The sequence below is a fragment of the Vigna unguiculata genome, chromosome 4, assembly GCF_004118075.2.
Source record: "Vigna unguiculata cultivar IT97K-499-35 chromosome 4, ASM411807v1, whole genome shotgun sequence".
Classification (NCBI taxonomy): domain Eukaryota; kingdom Viridiplantae; phylum Streptophyta; class Magnoliopsida; order Fabales; family Fabaceae; genus Vigna; species Vigna unguiculata.
The window spans coordinates 2605176-2625047 of record NC_040282.1 but is presented as its reverse complement, the minus strand read 5'-3'; the positions used below and the strand labels follow the sequence as shown (position 1 = coordinate 2625047).

The window sequence follows — 19872 nt, the reverse complement described above, 5'->3', positions numbered from 1 at the left end:
GGGCCACCAGTATCAATGTTTTCAGGTGATGGTTGAGAGCTTGAATTCATATAGTTTGCTTGAGGAGTTTGAGTTTGAGTAGTGATAACAGATTTAGCATGAGTAAGAGTCAAGGTAGAAACAATGTGAATAGTTTCTTTTGCTAATAAAAGAGGATGAATATCATCAAAATCAAACCATTCTAGTTTGCAAGAAACTAGGATTACCTACCAGTGATTCAAAATCAGGAGCCAACGAATCAAAAGCATCAACTTTCTCTTGAAGAGAAATAGTTTCGCCAATAGGGATGGAGAGAGTCCGAAATCAATTTGATTCCATTAAGAAGTTACGCACTGTAGCTATCACCTACTTTCTGTTCCTGTGTTCTGATAGAGGAAAACGAACTTGTACCCGAGTTTCAGAAGAAAATGATGATGAATTTTCTCACAAAGCTGCCAATAATATCGACATCCAATAACCTCTCGCAGAATTGAAGCAGATAAGAAGGATTGTAACCAAGCAACAAGGAATTGATCTAGTAACACCCACACAGCATAGTCATGATTATTATCACGTTTCGCAAAAAGGTCCTTATCTGAAAGAAACCGACTTCGACTCAGATGTGCAGCACAATATCGATGAAGCCCATGAGCATACAGAACAGATTTGATCTGTAGAAGCCAAAACAAGATAACTCTCATCGTTAAGCTTCTCTGAGATTGAAAATGCGGAAGGAAACATGGGAGACGGAAATGTCGCTTAAAATTAGGCCCAATAAGAAAATTGTGTTGGATTGAAAGCTATGACTGACTTCAAGAAGCTCCCGGAGATGGTGGATAAAGAGGCTTTTGTAGGATCGAAAGCCATGAACGAATTAAGAAGCTCTTGATACCATAAAAAAAACTTTGACTAGATAAACAAAGAAAATGTAAATCTGAAAAATATTGATTCTATAATTTCTTTTCTAATTTCTCGAAGTGGGACGAAACGAAACTCAACAGAAATAGCCATGCAGTTATGTGGGACTAAACTCAACAATATGTAACAGAAACAACAACTTTTCTAATGTGGCAAATGCCATTCAGTTTTACAAAAGCAGAGGTTTTGTTCAATTACTCTATTCTTAACCATGGACTTGATTATAATGCAGATGAAGGTAAGAATTTGAAGTTGGTGGATGCCCCGGTTTCCGGTGGTGTTATGAGGGCCTCATTGGGAACACTTACGGTGTGAAATACATCTCTGTCTTTTATTGGAGTTTCGTTTTAGATTTTGTGGACCAAGACACTGATGTAATGAATAATCCTTAGATAATGGCTTCAGGAGCTGATGATGCCCTTAAGAGTGCTGGTCAGGTCTTAGCAGGTAAAACGAACTGATAATTGATGTGAAAAATGCTAATTCTAATTCTAATTCTAGATATACAGTTATTTCAGAAATAATTTTCTAGTTAATTTATGTTTCTTTGAAATCAGCCTTGAGTGAGAAGCTTTATATTATCAAAGGTGGTTGTGGTTCTGGAAGGTATTTATTAATTTACCAATCACTGTGAATTCATTGTTTTCCTTTGATTAATACTGATACTTGTTTCTTTTTTACATGAAATAGGTAATGCAATGTTAATTCTGATTGAAAGAGGCACTGAAATCCACTGAATGTAGTATCATCAATTCAAAAAATGTACAATAACATCAGTTAAAATTGTTCTGTAGTGGTATAAAGATGATTAACCAATTGCTTGCTGGAGTTCACATTGCCGCAGCAGCTGAGGCAATAGCATTTGCAGCTCGGTTGGGTTTGAATACAAGACTGTTGTTCGATTTTATTACAATTAGTGGGGGAACTTCCTGGTATGTCTCTTCTATGATGCAGTCAAGCTGTCCTCTCAATAATTCTGGAGTCAGTATATTTTTTTTTTATAACTTTTTGATCAATTTGTGACGTTCATAATCCATTTTTTTTGTTATTATGGTTGTGTTCATGTCTTCTCTCTAGTGATTTGTTTATGGCTATTTCAAAGGAGTTTGTGTGCATTGTTTTCTGTAATTCTTGAGGATTGTTTATCCTCTTCTGGTTTTATTTTCACTTCTCTACTTCTTGTATTACATTATTCTTTTCTAAAGCATAGTCATAGATTTTAATAGAAAATTTAACTGCTAACCTTAAGATATGTCTTTTGTTTCAGGATGTTTGAGAATCGTGGCCAACACATGATTGACAATGATTACACACCATGTTCAGCACTTGATATCTTTGTGAAGGACATGGTAAGATAGTACATTCCTCATGCTACTCAGCAGGGACACTTTATTTAAATAACGTTATGATATTACTTTAGTAATATCTACTATTGCTACTCATGTACAGGGAATTGTTACTCGTGAATCATCTACATGGAAAGTTCCACTTCAGTTATCAACTATTGCTCACCAACTATATCTGGCAGGTGCTGTATATTAATTTGAATCTTAATGTTGTATACAGTCTTATGTTTCTCTTCAATTCAAGTTGGCTATTTGTACTGCTGATTTTACTATACAGAAATGAAAATAAGATACTTGAGTGTGCATGTAGGATCTTTTTGTTCATGATCTTTTTTTTTAATGAACATCTTATTGGTTAAATTGATATCTTGTTTTCACAAATGGTTGGGCATTATGACAAATTAACTACCTCAAATATTATTTGAATCCGACCTCTATTTTGACGAGAAATCTCAACATTGATTGGACAAAGGTACGAGTATACCCAATTTAAAATCATGTATGATTACGGAAAGGAATGTGTATATATCTGCCCTTTTGTCGTTTTAAACTACTAAAACAACTCTAGTTTATTATGTAACCTACCTTTCTCTTGCTACACAACTTTTCATTATCTCAATTGTTTCATTTTGACATCTACCATAGACCCCTTAGGTACTTTCGCTCGTCACAACCTCATTTGAACTTTTTTTCTTAGTGCAGTTTCATTCCAACAAATGTATTGCATTTTATGAAATATAAACCTCAATTTCAACAAATTAAATTGTTTTTAGAATACACAATTTATCATCTCTACTCCTTTTTATATTTTTATTTGTCGTTTACTTTTTGTTAAATGACAATGTCTGATTATCACTTTTGAGTGTTCAATTATGTAAACCCCTTAGTTTATTAGGTAACCTATGAAACTTATCTTGTTTTTTCTCTTTGGTTTTTAGTATCGTTTGAAGAACTTTTCTTATGCTGCACAATTTTTTAGCCTCTCTCAACAACTCAACTAGTTCAATATTCCCCAAGTTTACTCAAATCTCTAATGTATTTTATTTTCCCTCTCATTATTTGCAAAAATAAAAAAATGTTGGAGTTGTCTTTAAATTTCAATTAGGTGTAATTGTTTAATACTTTTTATAATTACTTGACATTAATGCAATTGTTATTTGATACTCTATTTTAATATTTATATAATTATAATATTTTTTCTTGAAGTTTGAAATTGAAGAAAAAAATGTGTCATTTTGATATTAAATCCTTGTAATATATGTTTTCTTTTTCTCTTTTGTGAAAGAAATATTTATTTAATATTTGGAACAGTGCCAGAGTGATTATAAGGCATAGGTATACTTGCTATGTGATGAGGATGGGAACAGGGATGAAATACAAATTTCATACTTGACATAGATGAACGGAACATGTATGAAATTTTACTTCAAGAATAGAAATAAGTATGGTCAAACTCGTACCTGTTCCGTTCTATCCCTAGTTTGGAAATTCTGCATACGATGCATATCGATGTTTCGAAGTATACATCTTTTTTCCAATTTGTAAATACTAAATCACAAGGAGTGGGATACTAGTAAGTAATTTGAGTTGTTTGCTGGATATCTTGAGTTGAGATGCTCACGTTGTTAGGTACTACCACTGAATAAAAAATATTTAAAATGACAGTAGTTAACTATATATTTTTCACAAACAAAATGATACATAATAAAAATACTAAAAATGACTTTTTGGAGAATTGCTTGCTCAAACTTATAAAATTACTGTACAGGTTCTGCTGCTGGCTGGGGACGGATTGATGATGCTGGTGTTGTCAAGGTATGAATAACTAATTTCAGTTCGTAGAACCTCTAGAGTTTCATATTTTAGTTTTTTCCGATATCACAAAATCCAATTAGAATGCAATTAACTCGCTAAAATAGCAATTTAGTGTCTGCCATCTTCGAGCTTGACACAAAAATCCACCTATTTGGAGCTGAAATTTAACTTTTTTATTAGAAAATTGGTATGGCAAGGATGAACTCTAGACAACTTGGTTCTTTAGGCTCTGATACGTTAGGAGTAATTTAAGCTCAACTCAACTTCAAAATTTAGCACAAGGGATGATGATTACCCAATGCCTTATTTTATATTAGGAGTATTTTGACCATATTCCCAACTGATGTGGGCATCTTGATACCATGTCATGATCTAAACATTATTAGCTGGCAAATCAAGTATAGATGTTTTTAATAATATGACAGAATGTTTTGTGCATTTGTTATGTTAGCTTTCAGATAAAAGATTTATTTTGCTATAACAAATTCAATTGTAGTTTTGTTTGTGTCTTTGTGTTTTTTCCATGATGTATATATGGTGGTTTTGAAAAAACATTTTTGAATGACAATTCATTTTTATAAAATTGCATTTTCCTTTTTCTCAATTTCCTTCAATTCTTTATTTGCTACTGGATGATGGAAGATAGTGTTCCTTGTACCAGCTCTCTATTTTCCATGTAGCATCCTATCCATAGGAATGTGAAGCTATAGTTATCACTAAACATCAACTGTACTAGGTTTAAGTTTCTGGTAGACATATATCATGGTATTCTATTATAGTTTGTGAATTTGTTGGCACCTTTTCCCTCTCCTTTGCATTTTTAACCCCCTTTCACCAATCATCAGCAGTGACAACTTCACTGTCATCAGTTATAATTTTGAGCTCCTGCTCTAAACATTAAAATTCTGAAATTCCCTGATGATTTTGTCAAGAAAATAAAAACAATTGAATAAACCCTTCTTATCTTAAAGGCATGAATCCTGTTTACATACAATCTACAATTGTTTAATATATATGATAAACACAATGGCTAGAATAACTTGGGAGGCCGTACCAAATTTGCACAGGTTTACGAGATGCTAACTGGTGTAAAAGTTGAAGGAAAACTCCAGGCTCAAAGGAAAGATACTATGTTACGTTCTCTTCCACCAGAGTGGCCCCAAGATCATGTTCTTGATATACAAACACTAAAAGAAAGCAATTCAAAGATATTAGTTGTATTAGATGATGATCCGACAGGAACACAAACTGTTCATGATATTGAAGTATTAACAGAATGGTAAGTTTATTTAATTTTCTTAGCTATTTCTATTTTCTTGGCATAATCGATGCGAAAGATATCTCATATCGTGCTACCTCAAAAACAAACTACCAAAGCACTGATTTTTCTTTCATATTGTGCCATTTTTAATCATTTATACAATTAATAATGATTTGTTATCATGAGATTGGGATTGAAAGCAAGATCTTCCTGAATAAAACCACAAGTTGTTACTCAATTGAACATGTTTCACTGCAGGACCATTGAGTCACTGATTGAGCAGTTTAGAAAAAGTCCAAAATGCTTTTTCATTTTGACAAACTCCAGGTCACTGAGTTCTGACAAGGTAAACAGGAAAAGTACTTTTATTTTTATCTCTCTTCTGTAAGGATTCTACTAATAACCATGGGTGAACTTTTGAAAAACTCCATTCAAATGTAAATAGGCTACAAGTGTACAAGAGATGTTCTGCGTTAGGCCACCAGAACAATTTGTATTTAAATTGCTTTAGTGATACTATTTGTATTTGGCCACCACAACTAAATCAACCAAGCTCCACCACTTGACATATTGTTGCCCAGGAAATGGAAAAGCTTGTCCTTGAAGTACAAAGAAAAAGTGTCATCACTGAAGTGCAATATTTGAGTTGAATAAAGTTTTGAACTGAAGTACATGGGACACTTTATTTATTAGCGCCATACCTTAATTTAATACAATCTGAAGCATAGGCCTTGTGTCCCAACCAGAGTTCAAGCCACTGGATAATTCAACAATTATCTATATCAAATTTATAAGTTTACAATTGATCTGTGGCAGGCCAGTGCACTGATAAAAGAGATTTGCAGAAATCTGGACATTGCGGCGAAATCATTTGACAGCATTGACTATTCCGTAATTTTGAGGGGAGATTCAACTTTACGAGGCCATTTTCCAGAGGCAAGGATAATGTGTTTTAGCTTAATAAGCATATTTCAATAAATAATATCAATACTCTTCAATTTTCTAAATGATACTAGGTTGTTGTGTACAGGAAGCAGATGCGGTTGTTTCAGTATTGGGTGAGATGGATGCATGGATAATTTGTCCCTTTTTCCTTCAAGGGGGTCGTTATACTATTGCAGACACACACTATGTTGATGATTCTGATATGTAAGTCTTTCCATTCATGATCTAGCTATAGGTGATTCTGAATGGATACAAATTAGAGTCCTGAGGATTTAACTTTTTCACTGCAGGCTTGTTCCTGCAGGGGACACAGAGTTTGCCAAAGATGCTTCCTTTGGCTACAAATCTTCAAACCTGCGTGATGTAAAGCTTCTAATCCCTTTATTGACTCGGTCAATGCAATTTATATTTTCATGATTTGGATAACTTCTAAATTTTGAGATGTTTTTTATCCAATTATAGTGGGTAGAGGAGAAGACAAATGGACGAGTACTTGCAAGTAGTGTTGCATCTGTTTCTATCCAACTTTTGAGGAAAGGAGGTCCAAATGCAGTTTGTCATCATCTGTGCAGTTTGCAGAAGGTATACAAAATAAGGGATATAGTTCATGCATCGTAATTTGTGCACTTTCAACTTCTAAGAAGAGAACATGTGTCTTACTTTGTTCAGGTAAGAAACTACAAATATGAATGTATATTCAATCCACTTACTATGACTGTCTATTGTATTAAGCAGGGGACAATATGCATAGTTAATGCGGCTAGTGAACGAGACATGACTGTATTTGCACTTGGAATGATCAAGGCAAGCCTTCCTTCTTCTCTTCCATGCCTTTTTGTCTCATTTTGTGTGTTTTGTTACTGATCCAAATATTGTTGGACTGTTTTTTCTTATTAACAGGCAGAATTGACAGGAAAACGTTTCTTGTGTCGCACTGCTGCTAGTTTTGTCTCTGCCCTTATGGGAATCATCTCTAAGCCTCCAATATTGCCAAGTGATCTAGGAATAGCTAGTGAAAAGAATGGTGGTCTGATAGTAGTGGGGTCCTATGTTCCAAAAACAACAAAGCAGGTGATAAATGAGATTAAGATCCAAATCTAATCTAAAGCATACCCAATTTTTCATTTAATGCTTATGCTTGCAAGTTGTAATCCATAGGTTGAAGAACTCAAACTACAGTGTGGTCAGTTCTTAAAAAGCATTGAGGTGACTAACATTCTAAGTCTATACTTCATTTTTCATTGTTAATTGTTAATTCTCTCATGGAGAGAATGATGATGAATGCTTGTTTAGCAAAGACATTTCATTTTTATGCATAACTCAATTTCTTTTTGAAATTTTATTTGCCAGTCTACTGACAAGGGTTTCTTTGTACTAGGTATCAGTTGAAAAACTTGCAATGAGCCCTATTGAGGTGAGGGAGGAGGAAATCAGTAGAACAGCTGAATTATCAGACGCATATCTTAAAGCTCATAAAGACACTTTAATAATGACCAGCCGAAATCTCATTACTGGAAGAAGTTTGTCTTTCTTCCCCCCATCTCTTCGTTAGTGTTGTAATATTGGAAACTGTTCACATTGAAGATCCAACTCTGACATCGCTGACTTCTGTTTTCTTTTTATCTACCATTCAAAGCAAAGTGTAGTGTATTAAGTGGGAGAAATGTAAGTTATGCCCCTCAATCTAATCTAATTTCTTCAAATGCACAGCTGCAGCTGAGAGTTTGGACATTAACTATAAAGTGAGTTCTGCTTTGGTGGAAATAGTGAAAAGAGTAACTACAAAACCTCGCTACATAATTGCAAAGGTACTCCATATTTTAAGGAACCAGTGAACCCTCATTTTGATTTGGAAAACATGATATTTCCTTTTGTCCTATTGTCCTTACTTTTTTTCTGAAAAATAATCACGACTTTATATGGGATCAATATTGCATATATTGCGAACATGTTTTTGGGCTGATCATCCAGGCACACTTTGTATCATGATCATGTTATTAGCTGTGCTTTATCACGAAGTTAATTGTGACATGAGAAATGTATTAAGGTAGAGTTCATTAAAACCTTTTAGAGGTACAGAAGTACAAGTGGACACTTAGGTTTCATGCTCAAGAAAGCAAGAAATATATTCAAAAAACAATTTTGTTGTTTAATTTACTACAACATATTAAAAACTTCATTGCAATTATCTTTAATGTTTCACATGTAAAATAAGAAAATTTCGTGCCCTATGGTATTTAATCACAATATCAAATCCGGGGCTATAAAACCCAGCCGCATATTCTTCCTTTCTGACTTTGTCCCACGTTTTTAATCATACCTGACAAACGTAGCACCTTTAGGGTGGTATTACGTCTTCAGACCTCGCTACAAAAGCCCTTGGTGCTAGATGTGCGAAGATAGTTGGACAAGCACTTGCTGGTATTCCCTTGTGGCAATTAGGCCCTGAAAGTAGACATCCTGGAATTCCTTACATTGTCTTCCCAGGTAAATTTTGTGATTTAAATTTTTTCTCTTCTTAATTACACTTTCCATCTAAATCTTAGTATCTGGTGCAGTAAAATGTATATTTCCTGTACTTTCTTATATATTTCATCTGATCAAAAGATAATTTGCTTCTGGTAGGCAATGTTGGTAACAGCACAGCATTGGCAGAAGTTGTGAAGTCATGGACTTACCCAATCAGATTTACATCAACGAAAGAAATTCTTAATGTAAGGATAATCTGGTTCATGGTTTTACAAATTTGAACTGGTTCTCTTTTAATATTGTTTATTTTTGTATAAAGAATGCAGAAAAGGGTGGTTATGCTGTTGGAGCATTTAATGTCTACAATTTGGAAGGAGTTGAAGCTGTTGTTTCTGCTGCAGAGGAAGAACAGAGTCCTGCTATATTACAGGTCTGGAACAATTAGTTCAAAATCAAAATATTGATTTGTTTGAATCTTTTTTTTATTGCGAACATAAATAATGTGATAGCATACAAACGATGGGGAAAAAGTGGTACTGAGATAGAAAAGCCTAAATATCAAGAGTTCCAGCTTCTAACCCTGTTGATGATATTGGTGTAAAATCATAATCCTAGAATACTCCTCTAACTAGGGTTTCATAAGCTCATAAAAGGAAAAGGAAATTTTAGTATTCTATAATGAAGATGTTAGGTTTCTTAGAGCTAGAAACCCAAGCTACTCGGGCAGAACTCACTCACACCAACACATAAAGAAACAGAAATAGACTTTTATTATTCTCTCAAAGAATGCGTCCAGGGAAAGACAACAATTCCCCCCTCACAGGATCTGTTATGACTCCTGTTTACACTTACAAAAACAAAACGAATACCCCCTTTTACAACACTACCCCCCTTCTTATTTATACTTTTCCTAAAACAAACTTTCATTCCCAAACAACCTACTAACAGACTAACTAACTAACTAACTCAGTTCTTATTTCTTCTCACATACACCTTTAATATTCTATCATTACTCCCCTCTGGCTGAGCAACCTTGTCCTCAAGGTTGAAGTCAGGGAACTGCTGTTGGATAGTTGTGACGTCTTCCCAAGTAGCTGTTTCTACCCCTTTATCCTTCCACTGAATTAAGACTTGCGGTCTTGCATCTTCCTTCCCTGGTATAGGTCCCCATCTGTTATCCAATATCTTCTCTGGGAACCAATTAGAGGTCCTGCCTTGCAAACCTTCTGGCAGGTCTTTCTCAACTTGATGAGTGCCTACTGCTTTTTTTAATTGTGAAACATGAAATACTGGGTGGATCCTGGCAGTTTCTGGAAGTTGTAATCCAAAGGCTACTGGACCTACCTGTTTCAGCACTAGAAAAGGACCATAATATCTAGCAGATAGCTTTGGGTGCAGTCTGGTGGGCATTGAGACCTGTCTATGGGGGCGAATTTTCAGAAAAACCCAGTCCCCTACTTGGATGGAGGATTGTTTCCTGTGTTTATTCGCATATTTCGTCATATGCTCTTGGGCTCTTGCGAAGTGGAACTTGAGTTGGCTCAAAGCTTCATCTCTGGTCATGAGATCTTGTGCTACTGCTTCCACAATGGTTTCTCCTGGAATAAATCTGCTGATGGAAGGAGGTGGTCTGCCATAAACTATTTCAAAAGGGGATTTTTGGGCTGCCCCGTGAAAACTGGTGTTATACCAGTATTCTGCCCATGAGAGAAAGTGAGACCAAGATTTGGGTTGTTCTGAGCTAAAGCATCTCAAGTATGTTTCTAAGGTTCTATTTAAGACTTCAGTTTGGCCATCTGACTCAGGATGGTACGCAGTGCTCATGTTTAACTGTGTTCCCTGCATTCTGAATAACTCCTTCCAGAAGAGACTTAAAAATGTAGGGTCTCTGTCACTAACAATAGATGCAGGAATCCCATGTAGTCTCACTATTTCTTTGGCAAACACCTCTGCTATGCTCTTGGCTGAATAAGGATGTTTAATTGGTATGAAATGCCCATATTTACTTAGTCTATCCACCACCACCAAGACTGAATCATACCCATTGGATTTTGGTAGCCTGACAATGAAGTTCAAACTAATGTCCTCCCATACTGCATTGGGTATGGGTAAAGGTTGTAGCAACCCTTGTGGTGAAGATGCTAGGTACTTGTGTTGTTGACACACCAAACAAGCAGCCACAAAATCTGTTACCATCTTCTTCATTCCAATCCAGTATAGTGATTGGCTTATCCTCCTGTAAGTTCTGAACACCCCTGAGTGACCTCCTGTAGATGTGGTATGGTATTCAGCCAGCAGTCTTGGAATCCAAGCAGAGTTGGCTGATAGCACGAGCCTGCCTTTATGATGAAGTCTTCCATGTTCTAAAGTATACTGCCCCTGCTTCCCAGGATTCTCTTTCAGCCCTTTTATGATCTTCTGTAATTCTGCATCTTCTTCCACTTCTGCCAATATCTTCTGGAAGTCCTGCCAGAATGGTATGGACATTATAGTCAATTCTTTGTCATCCTCCTCATTCTCCCCCCTTCGAGAAAGGGCATCAGCTACTTTGTTGGATGCTCCAATTTTATAAACAATATTAAATTCATATCCCATCAATTTGGCCAACCAATTCTGCTGGTTTTGTGTGGTGATACGCTGCTCTAACAAATACCTTAGACTCCTCTGATCTGTATATACTGTAAATTTTTGCCCCAATAAATAAGGTCTCCAATGCTGTATGGCTAAAACTAAAGCCATCAACTCCTTTTCATAAATGGACTTAGTTAAGGAAGTGTCCGATAGGCCTTTGCTGAAGAAAGCAATAGGACGTTTGTCCTGTGTTAGCACAGCACCCAGCCCACTGCCTGATGCATCACACTCAATGGAAAAAGGTTGGCTGAAGTCTGGTAGTTTTAGAACAGGGGCTGTTGTTATAGCTTTCTTTAGAGCCTCCATAGCCTTAGTGCTTTCTTCATTCCAGCAGAAACATCCCTTCTTTAATAGACGTGTTAATGGTTTTGCTACTTTTCCATAGTCTCGGATGAATCTTCTATAATACCCAGTCAACCCAAGAAAACCCCTCAAGGCTTTAAGATTTTTTGGCAAAGGCCACTGATGAATTGCTGCCAGCTTGTCTTGATCCATCTCTACCCCTTTTTTAGATATTACGTGGCCCAAATATTTCACCTCTTGTCTCCCAAACTCACACTTCTTTTTATTTGCAAAGAACTGTTGCTGCTGCAGTGTATGCAACACCTGTTTTAAGTGACCCATGTGATCCTCCCATGATTGGCTGTAGATTAAGATGTCGTCAAAGAACACCAATACGAACTTCCTTAAGTATGGCTGCAAAACTGTGTTCATGGCACATTGGAAGGTTGCTGGCGCGTTGGTTAGCCCAAAGGGCATGACCAAGAACTCATAGTGGCCCTGATGTGTGCGGAAAGCTGTTTTCTGTATATCCCCTTCATACATCCTGATTTGGTGATAACCTGCCTTCAAATCAACTTTGGAGAAATAGGTAGCACCATGTAGTTCATCCAATAACTCTTCTATCACGGGTATTGGAAATTTATCAGCCACAGTGACCTTATTCAAGGCCCTATAGTCTATGCAAAACCTCCAACTCCCATCTTTTTTCTTTACTAGGATGACTGGACTGGAATATGGGCTATTGCTGGGCCTGATGATTCCAGATTTCAGCATTTCCTCCACCTGTTTTTCTATCTCAGATTTCAGCAGATGAGGGTACCTATATGGTCTCACATTGACAGGGTTTTCACCTACTTTGATAGGTATTTTATGATCAATCCCCCTCCTTGGTGGCAGCTCCAGTTTTTCTTGGAAAATGATCTTATGTTCCTGCAAAACCTCCTCCAATTCCTCCTGCTGCTTGGCTGACAATCCTTTCCCCCCTTCTTCCTCTTCGTGACTGGTTAATCCCAACTCCCACACTAAGGAGATTGCTTCAATTTCAGTTTCCTTCAACAGGGCTTGTGGTGTCACAATTCTTTTTGTCAGAGTGGGATCCCCTTGAATGTTCACCACTTTTCCAGCCACATTAAAACTCATGGTTAAGGTGTTCCAATTTACCTTAACTTCTCCTAAAGATGCTAGCCATTCCACTCCTAAAATCACATCAACTCCTCCTAATTCAAACAGGAAAAATGTCTCTTTAACAACATGATTCTCCAAATTAACTTCTACATCTTTGCAACACCCTTGTGTTTGCTTCTTGTGTCCATCCCCTAATCTGACACAGTAAGGAGGGGTATCTTCCACCATTAATCCCAATTCTGTCACCAATTGTGCTGAAACAAAATTATGACTCGCCCCACTATCAATTAAAATTAATACCTTTCGCCCATTGATATCTCCCTGCAATTTCATGGTATTATTTTGCGTTAAGCCTCCTGCTGAGAACAGAGATAGCTCCATTCTTTTGTTTTCCAACACTCCAATTCTCTCCTCTCCTCCATCCTCCTCTCTGCCCTCACTATTCTCCTCATCTTCTGCTAGAATTACCACTCTCAAGCTTTTTTCTGGGCAGCGGTGGCCTGGCCCAAAAGCTCCTCCACAATGAAAACATCTTCCTTCTTCCCTTCTCTTTAGGTACTCTGGGTAAGGCAAGTTTCTGACTGCCCTGTTTTTACTCCCTCCTGTTGTTGGATTTCCACTTGTCCTAGAGCCCATAGATGAGGTTCCCCCTCCTTCTTTCCTTGCTGTACTCATATTGCTGGGAGAAGACTGAGAGTTTCCAGCCCCTTTAAAAGTCTCAGTTCTTGATACCACACCCATTCCTCTCTGAAATCTGGTGTCTGCTGCTGATGTTGTCCGATAGGTGTTTGTTCTTCCTGCCCATGATTCATTAAGAGACTCCTCCACATCCCTAGAGATCTCCATTGCCCTCATTAAATCCCTTGGATCATGTGGCTTTACTTGGCTTCTGATCCGGCTTTGTAATCCTGCAAAAAAATACCCCAGTAGTTGTTCTTCTGATAAATCTGGAATTTGAGCCACCAATCTTTCAAATTCTTGTACGTATTCTTCTACTCCCTCATTCTGCCTTATGGATGCTAATTTCTCAAAGACTGTACTCCTATCCTTGCCTCCAAATCTTTTATTCAAAGCTTCGACAAAACTCTCCCAAGATGGGTTCTTGGATTTCTTTTTCCAGAAGCTAAACCAATGACTAGCGTTTCCTTCCATACTTATGAATGCTAATCGTAATTTCTCTTTTGGAGAAATATTTTGAATCTCAAAGAACTTTTCTGCTCTAGCAATCCAGCCCATAGGATCACTGCCTTCAAAAGTTGGTAACTCTACCCTTTTCATCCACTGCTTCTGGACCTCTTCTTCACTGTCAGAATCAGACTCCTCCTTTCTGATCATCTTTACAACTCCTTTCTTGTTGTTAACAGAATTCTCCCCATTTTCAGAACTCTTCTCAGACCCTTCTTCTGATTTCTTGCTATTCTTAATCATATTTCTGATTTCGTGAAGATTTTCTTGAATTTCCAAGATAATCTTCCCATTCTCGCTGGTCCACCTTTCCAACGCAGCAACTCTTCCCTCCATGATAACAGGCCCTTGGATCCGGCAGGTCGGACCAATTGTTAGGTTTCTTAGAGCTAGAAACCCAAGCTACTCGGGCAGAACTCACTCACACCAACACATAAAGAAACAGAAATAGACTTTTATTATTCTCTCAAAGAATGCGTCCAGGGAAAGACAACAATTCCCCCCTCACAGGATCTGTTATGACTCCTGTTTACACTTACAAAAACAAAACGAATACCCCCTTTTACAACACTACCCCCCTTCTTATTTATACTTTTCCTAAAACAAACTTTCATTCCCAAACAACCTACTAACAGACTAACTAACTAACTAACTCAGTTCTTATTTCTTCTCACATACACCTTTAATATTCTATCAGAAGAGGGATCAGTTGTTCTAACTTTAAAGGAACCACAAACTTCATTTTCTTGTACTCAACCGTTATAGACGAGTTATCCGTTAGAACTATTAGATTACATGAAAATGAAAAATGAAAATGGAGTGCAACTCTTTTTAAAGTTATTGTTCAAGTAAGTTGATCTCTACTCCTTATAATTGCTCAAAAAGGTTTGAACAAGGCACCTAAAGGGTATTTGTAATAAAATTCCATTATAAATCCTAATTAAATACAAAATCCTAGATGCGTTCTAATTCAAGATTAAAAAAAAAAAAGCTATGCAATCAAATATTATTTCCCAAAAATATGAAATCCTAATTGTATCAAATTAAATTAAATTTGAATATCTTTCCTCTAAGAAGGTTTAGCGTATAAAAGGCAATATCCCTAAAAGTAACCAACGGTTCCTTACATAAGAAGAAATGTGAATTTAACTCCTTAACTATGCTTCTTCGTTCTGCACCAAAGAACCTTCCAGTATGACAAACCTAGTTGCTAGTGTCTGTTGTGGGATCCGGGTCTAGAGGGATTGTTTTGTTCCATTTTCCTTACCGTTTATCTTTTTCTTGCTGAGCACTAGTGACCGAAAGACTCTTCAAATCAAGATAGTGAAAGATATCTCTGTAATGCTTCTGGGAAAATCACATGATATGCTGTATTAAGGATTATGTTTTTTCACAACTTTCACGTGAATCTCTGGCTAATGCTTAGAGTCTGCACAGATAGTGTTTTGTAGAGTATCTTTTCTCTTTAGTTTTGGCTATTTTTCTTATTTTTCTATGTGATGTCTTTCTATCCTTTAAATTTACTCTATCCTTGTTAAATTCATTTTGTCAGTCATTCGTTGGATAACACCTCCAATCTCCATGATCCCACCAGTTTGAGAAAATAGTGGAAACCTAAACAAAATTCCTTTATTCATAATTTCTTATTTCATTAAGAGTTTTGGATTATTTGTGGACCAACGTGCTTCATTCTATTCTCTATTAATTGTTTCATATTAATTCCCTGCATATGGGGATCATATTAAAGGACCTTTTGAATGACCCACAATACTATTATATTGTATAAAAATGTTGCTTCCTCTAAAATTCTTGTGAACTATCTTTATAATTTTCAGATCCATCCAGGTGCCTTGAAGCAAGGAGGAATTCCCTTGGTTGCTTGTTGCATTTCTGCTGCAAAGCAAGCCAGTGTAAGTGGCCTTATTTTATTTGAATTTAATGGAGGTCTACAGAAAACAAAAACACAAAGTTATCTGTCATTGTGGAAGCTTGGAACAAGATTTGATAACAAAGTTAAGCTAGGAAATGAAATAAACGAATTTTGATGTTGAAAACTTTAAAATTTGAATATGTATAGTTTGTGACTGTGCTTACTATGTTGAGGATTAATCAAAAGAAACCAGTATCAATAATAAAGTAATGAGGGAGTTGTTTTGGAGCAAACCCATGCTATTATAATTATATTTATTACGTGTTTTAGGTAAAAAGAAAAAAGCCGTTTTTAAAGGATTTTTTAGTGACCCCGAGAGTAGAATGTATTCACGCCTTAAGGTGTGAACAAACACCACTTAAACATGTTCCTATGTCTTACTAAGTATCTAATAAAGTTACATGCTCGACATGTGTGGGTGAGGAGAATGCAGAGACCTGTATTTAGGTTTAGTAACCAACTAACCATTAGTTTAAGTGTCTTTAAAATTCACTGTTATTCATGTTCATATGACAGGTTCCAATTACTGTTCACTTTGATCATGGAACTTCAAAGCAGGATCTTGTGGAAGCTCTTGACCTGGTAGTTTGAATTTTTACTTGCATAACAATCTTACTTACAGAACCATTTCACAATCTCAAAGATGATACAGCATCTATTTGTGGTTAGTTATTACTCAGTTATCTCAACCGCTATGCAAATATAATGATTCCAGGGATTCAGTTCCATTATGGTTGATGGTTCACATCTTTCTTTCAACGAAAATGCTGCATACACAAAATTTATAGCATTACTGGCGCACTCAAAAAATATGCTGGTGGAAGCTGAGCTAGGAAGATTGTCAGGGACAGAAGATGATTTGACTGTAGAAGAGTTTGAAGCCAGACTAACAGATGTGAATATGGTTGCTACCTATCCTCTAGGCTACTCAAAATGTTCTCATGCTTTGCTTAATTCCTTTTTGATTGTTGCATTAATTTCAGGCATCAAAATTCATAGATGAGACTGGAATAGATGCTTTGGCAGTGTGTATTGGTAATGTGCATGGGAAGTACCCTGCAAGTGGTCCAAATCTCAGACTTGATCTGCTCAAGGTGATCATACATTTCTGTTTTGTATTGTTTATGCTTTTATTTGTAAATTCTTCCCCGAAAATAACTAAAGTGAAAAGTCCAGAACATTGCTGATCTCCCATGTGATGAATTTTTTTAAAATTGCAAAAACCAGACTTCTAGGCTGATACTTCCATGACCTAGACTGGGTGACCTATAATTATTTTCAGAATACTTCTTTTCCATGGTCTTTTCAATATTTTTCAGCTGTAGTTTTCGTAGTTAAGATAAAATATACAGATATTTGAGGACAACCTTATGTGTTTCCTTCTCTGAATTGGATATTTTGAGGTGGGGAATGCGTCATGTTTCCCGATGAATAATAATTTAATTTAAGCCATACACCTGTGGTTTTCATTTCAATTGTTTAATTTTGACACTGTAACATTTTTAGGAGCTGCATGCTTTGAGCCTGAAGAAAGGAGTTTATCTGGTGCTTCATGGTGCGTCTGGTTTGAGCAAAGAACTTGTTAAGGTACAGTTACATAAACAACAGATTTTGGAAGTTGGCTTTAAGTTTTGGTCCGTCAAAGTAAAACGTACCTTTTATTAGCGTTGAGCTCACGGTACAGTTGTAACATGCATCTCAAATTTTTTAAGCTATCCTTTACGTATCCAATTTCTGGTACCTACATTGAAGTCTAGTAGTTTTTGCACTTTATATTGATATAAGAAGCTTTTTTATTCTTGACAGGAATGCATAAATCTTGGTGTTAGAAAGTTCAATGTGAACACCGAAGTAAGGAAAGCATACATGGAGTCCCTGATTACCCCCAAGAACGATCTAGTTCATGTCATGGCTTCTGCTAAGGAAGCCATGAAAGCTGTGGTTGCAGAAAAGATGCATCTCTTTGGTTCAGCAGGAAAGGCCTAATTTCTTCAAATTTACTTGCTAGGACTATTGGTGACTGTCAACTTCATATTATTTTCCTATAATGTTTTGTCTTGTTTGTAGTAAGGACTATCATTGCTGCATGAATTCGTTGTATTATTTCATTCAGTTCAATAAATGCTTTCTAATTCTCTTATATCTACGCAACTTGTCTTTGACTGTTAGGCTTATACGAATGACCGACGGTGATTATTTAAGTGATATTACTTTTAAATCAATTTAATTAAACAAATGCATTCTTCATCCATTCTATGTGTGAAAAAAAGATCGTTTTGTAAGATTTTTATTTTATAACCATTTTATACATTGTATTTCAAAATTAAATATATGGTCGTACTCTTTTTTACTCGATGAAACTTTTTCATTTTTTTTTTTCATTTAGTTGTTATAGTTTTTTCCCCATTTTTATCTTCTATGATATTAATAATGATTCCTTTATTGACATTATACTTTTTCTAACAAAATGCTATATTAACATTATCTCTGTATCAACAAATTAATTGTGTAACGGTGGATGGACTGAAATTAAAATGAAATATTTAAAATTTTCAGGAATTATTAAAAGAAGTTAGGGACAAAATATATAAATTAACTAACTTAAAGATTTCAATCTATTAAAAAACATTTATCTCGTATATTTGAATTGATTTAAAATTCTAGTTTTAAGATAATTAAGATGTTTTTAAAATTCGTAGTAATTTAAATAATAATAATAACAATTATATTTGCCTTTCTATATACTATTATTAGTAATAAAATTGAATAATCAGTGAAATATAAATGCAAATAGCATTGAGTATCATTTTATTTGCTATATCTTTATATAATTTATTCAATTTGATTCTATATTATTAAAAGTTTATTTAAATTAATCCCTTTAATTTTAAATCAGCGCCAATTTGGAAGTTACAAACAAAACATCGTGAGACATTGAGAGACCAAATTATTGATAAATTTTAGATATTTATTGCCAATTTTAATTATTATATATATAGACCGTATTGATAAATTATATAAATACATTAATCAAATTGAGCAAACTATAAATTATTTTTGAAAACTGATTTCAATAACTTAAAAGTTTAAATAATAAAAAATGATAATTGAAATCATTATAATAAAAACTTTAAAAAGATTAATCAATTAAGTTTATCACGGGTGCATATGGCTGGTTTAATTGATTTATTTAATTCAAAATAGAAAAAAAAAATGAATAATCTTTGAAATGGGGTATTTGAGATTTACTTAAAATTACCACTATTTTAGTCTCTCAAATTGTAATTTATCAATCACACAAATTCAAAATAAATATTACACTTAAATAGTATTAATGACATATATACTTATACTATAGCCATATAAATAATAAGGTTAGAGATTCAGATAAAATAATTAGAAATGTAAAAGAAATATCTATTTTTTTTACTTCACTCTTCACCTATTTTTAAACGTACTTAGATTTTAAAATCATCTATCATCTATGTTATATAACACAAATCTATGTGAAAAAAAGAATGCAAAATCAACCTTAACAAAAAATAAAGTGTGAATAACCTTCTTTTATCTTCCATGTCTTTTAATTTTCGGAAGATGACTGACTATACATAAATTTTGTATTAAAAGCTTTAATTAAGCCTATTAATTTTTAAATCAACATTAATTTAATTTGTTTTGTACCAGTTGACAAAGAAATCAAACTAATGTTAATTCAAATATTAAAAAAATTAATTATAACTTTTACTAGTATAGATTCAAAATCAAGTGAATTATATAAATATATAACCAAACAAGTGATTTAACCATTCATAAGAATATTAACTATCAATTATAAACCGCTACAACTGTGTGATTACAAAATCTTTTGTACACAATTGAATAAAAAATTAACCCAACAGAAATTATACTCTTTTGAAAAGACTGTATTTGGATGAGATAAAGATAGAAGATAAAGATCCAGAAGAGGAAAATGTAACAGTAGAATT

General features: G+C 34.9%; 1 protein-coding gene across 2 annotated transcripts in view; it reads left to right on the top strand.

Annotated features, from left to right (window-relative positions):
• The window catches only part of LOC114182281, a 32278-nt gene extending 14252 nt beyond the window's left edge, over positions 1-18026 (top strand). For both annotated transcript variants that reach the window (XM_028069116.1, XM_028069117.1), the window contains 27 exons: positions 1130-1206; positions 1290-1344; positions 1455-1503; positions 1692-1829; positions 2165-2246; positions 2347-2425; positions 4012-4058; positions 5126-5337; positions 5578-5665; positions 6136-6255; positions 6350-6468; positions 6555-6627; positions 6727-6846; positions 7000-7068; positions 7165-7335; positions 7423-7470; positions 7643-7784; positions 7975-8072; positions 8607-8751; positions 8890-8978; positions 9053-9163; positions 15792-15866; positions 16403-16468; positions 16602-16790; positions 16870-16980; positions 17393-17473; positions 17693-18026. In XM_028069116.1, coding sequence (XP_027924917.1) covers positions 1130-1206; positions 1290-1344; positions 1455-1503; positions 1692-1829; positions 2165-2246; positions 2347-2425; positions 4012-4058; positions 5126-5337; positions 5578-5665; positions 6136-6255; positions 6350-6468; positions 6555-6627; positions 6727-6846; positions 7000-7068; positions 7165-7335; positions 7423-7470; positions 7643-7784; positions 7975-8072; positions 8607-8751; positions 8890-8978; positions 9053-9163; positions 15792-15866; positions 16403-16468; positions 16602-16790; positions 16870-16980; positions 17393-17473; positions 17693-17872 — 2834 coding nt within the window. In that variant the 3' untranslated portion in view covers positions 17873-18026. The remainder of the gene's footprint in view (positions 1-1129; positions 1207-1289; positions 1345-1454; positions 1504-1691; positions 1830-2164; positions 2247-2346; positions 2426-4011; positions 4059-5125; positions 5338-5577; positions 5666-6135; positions 6256-6349; positions 6469-6554; positions 6628-6726; positions 6847-6999; positions 7069-7164; positions 7336-7422; positions 7471-7642; positions 7785-7974; positions 8073-8606; positions 8752-8889; positions 8979-9052; positions 9164-15791; positions 15867-16402; positions 16469-16601; positions 16791-16869; positions 16981-17392; positions 17474-17692) is intronic.
• The last annotated feature ends 1846 nt before the right edge of the window (positions 18027-19872 follow it).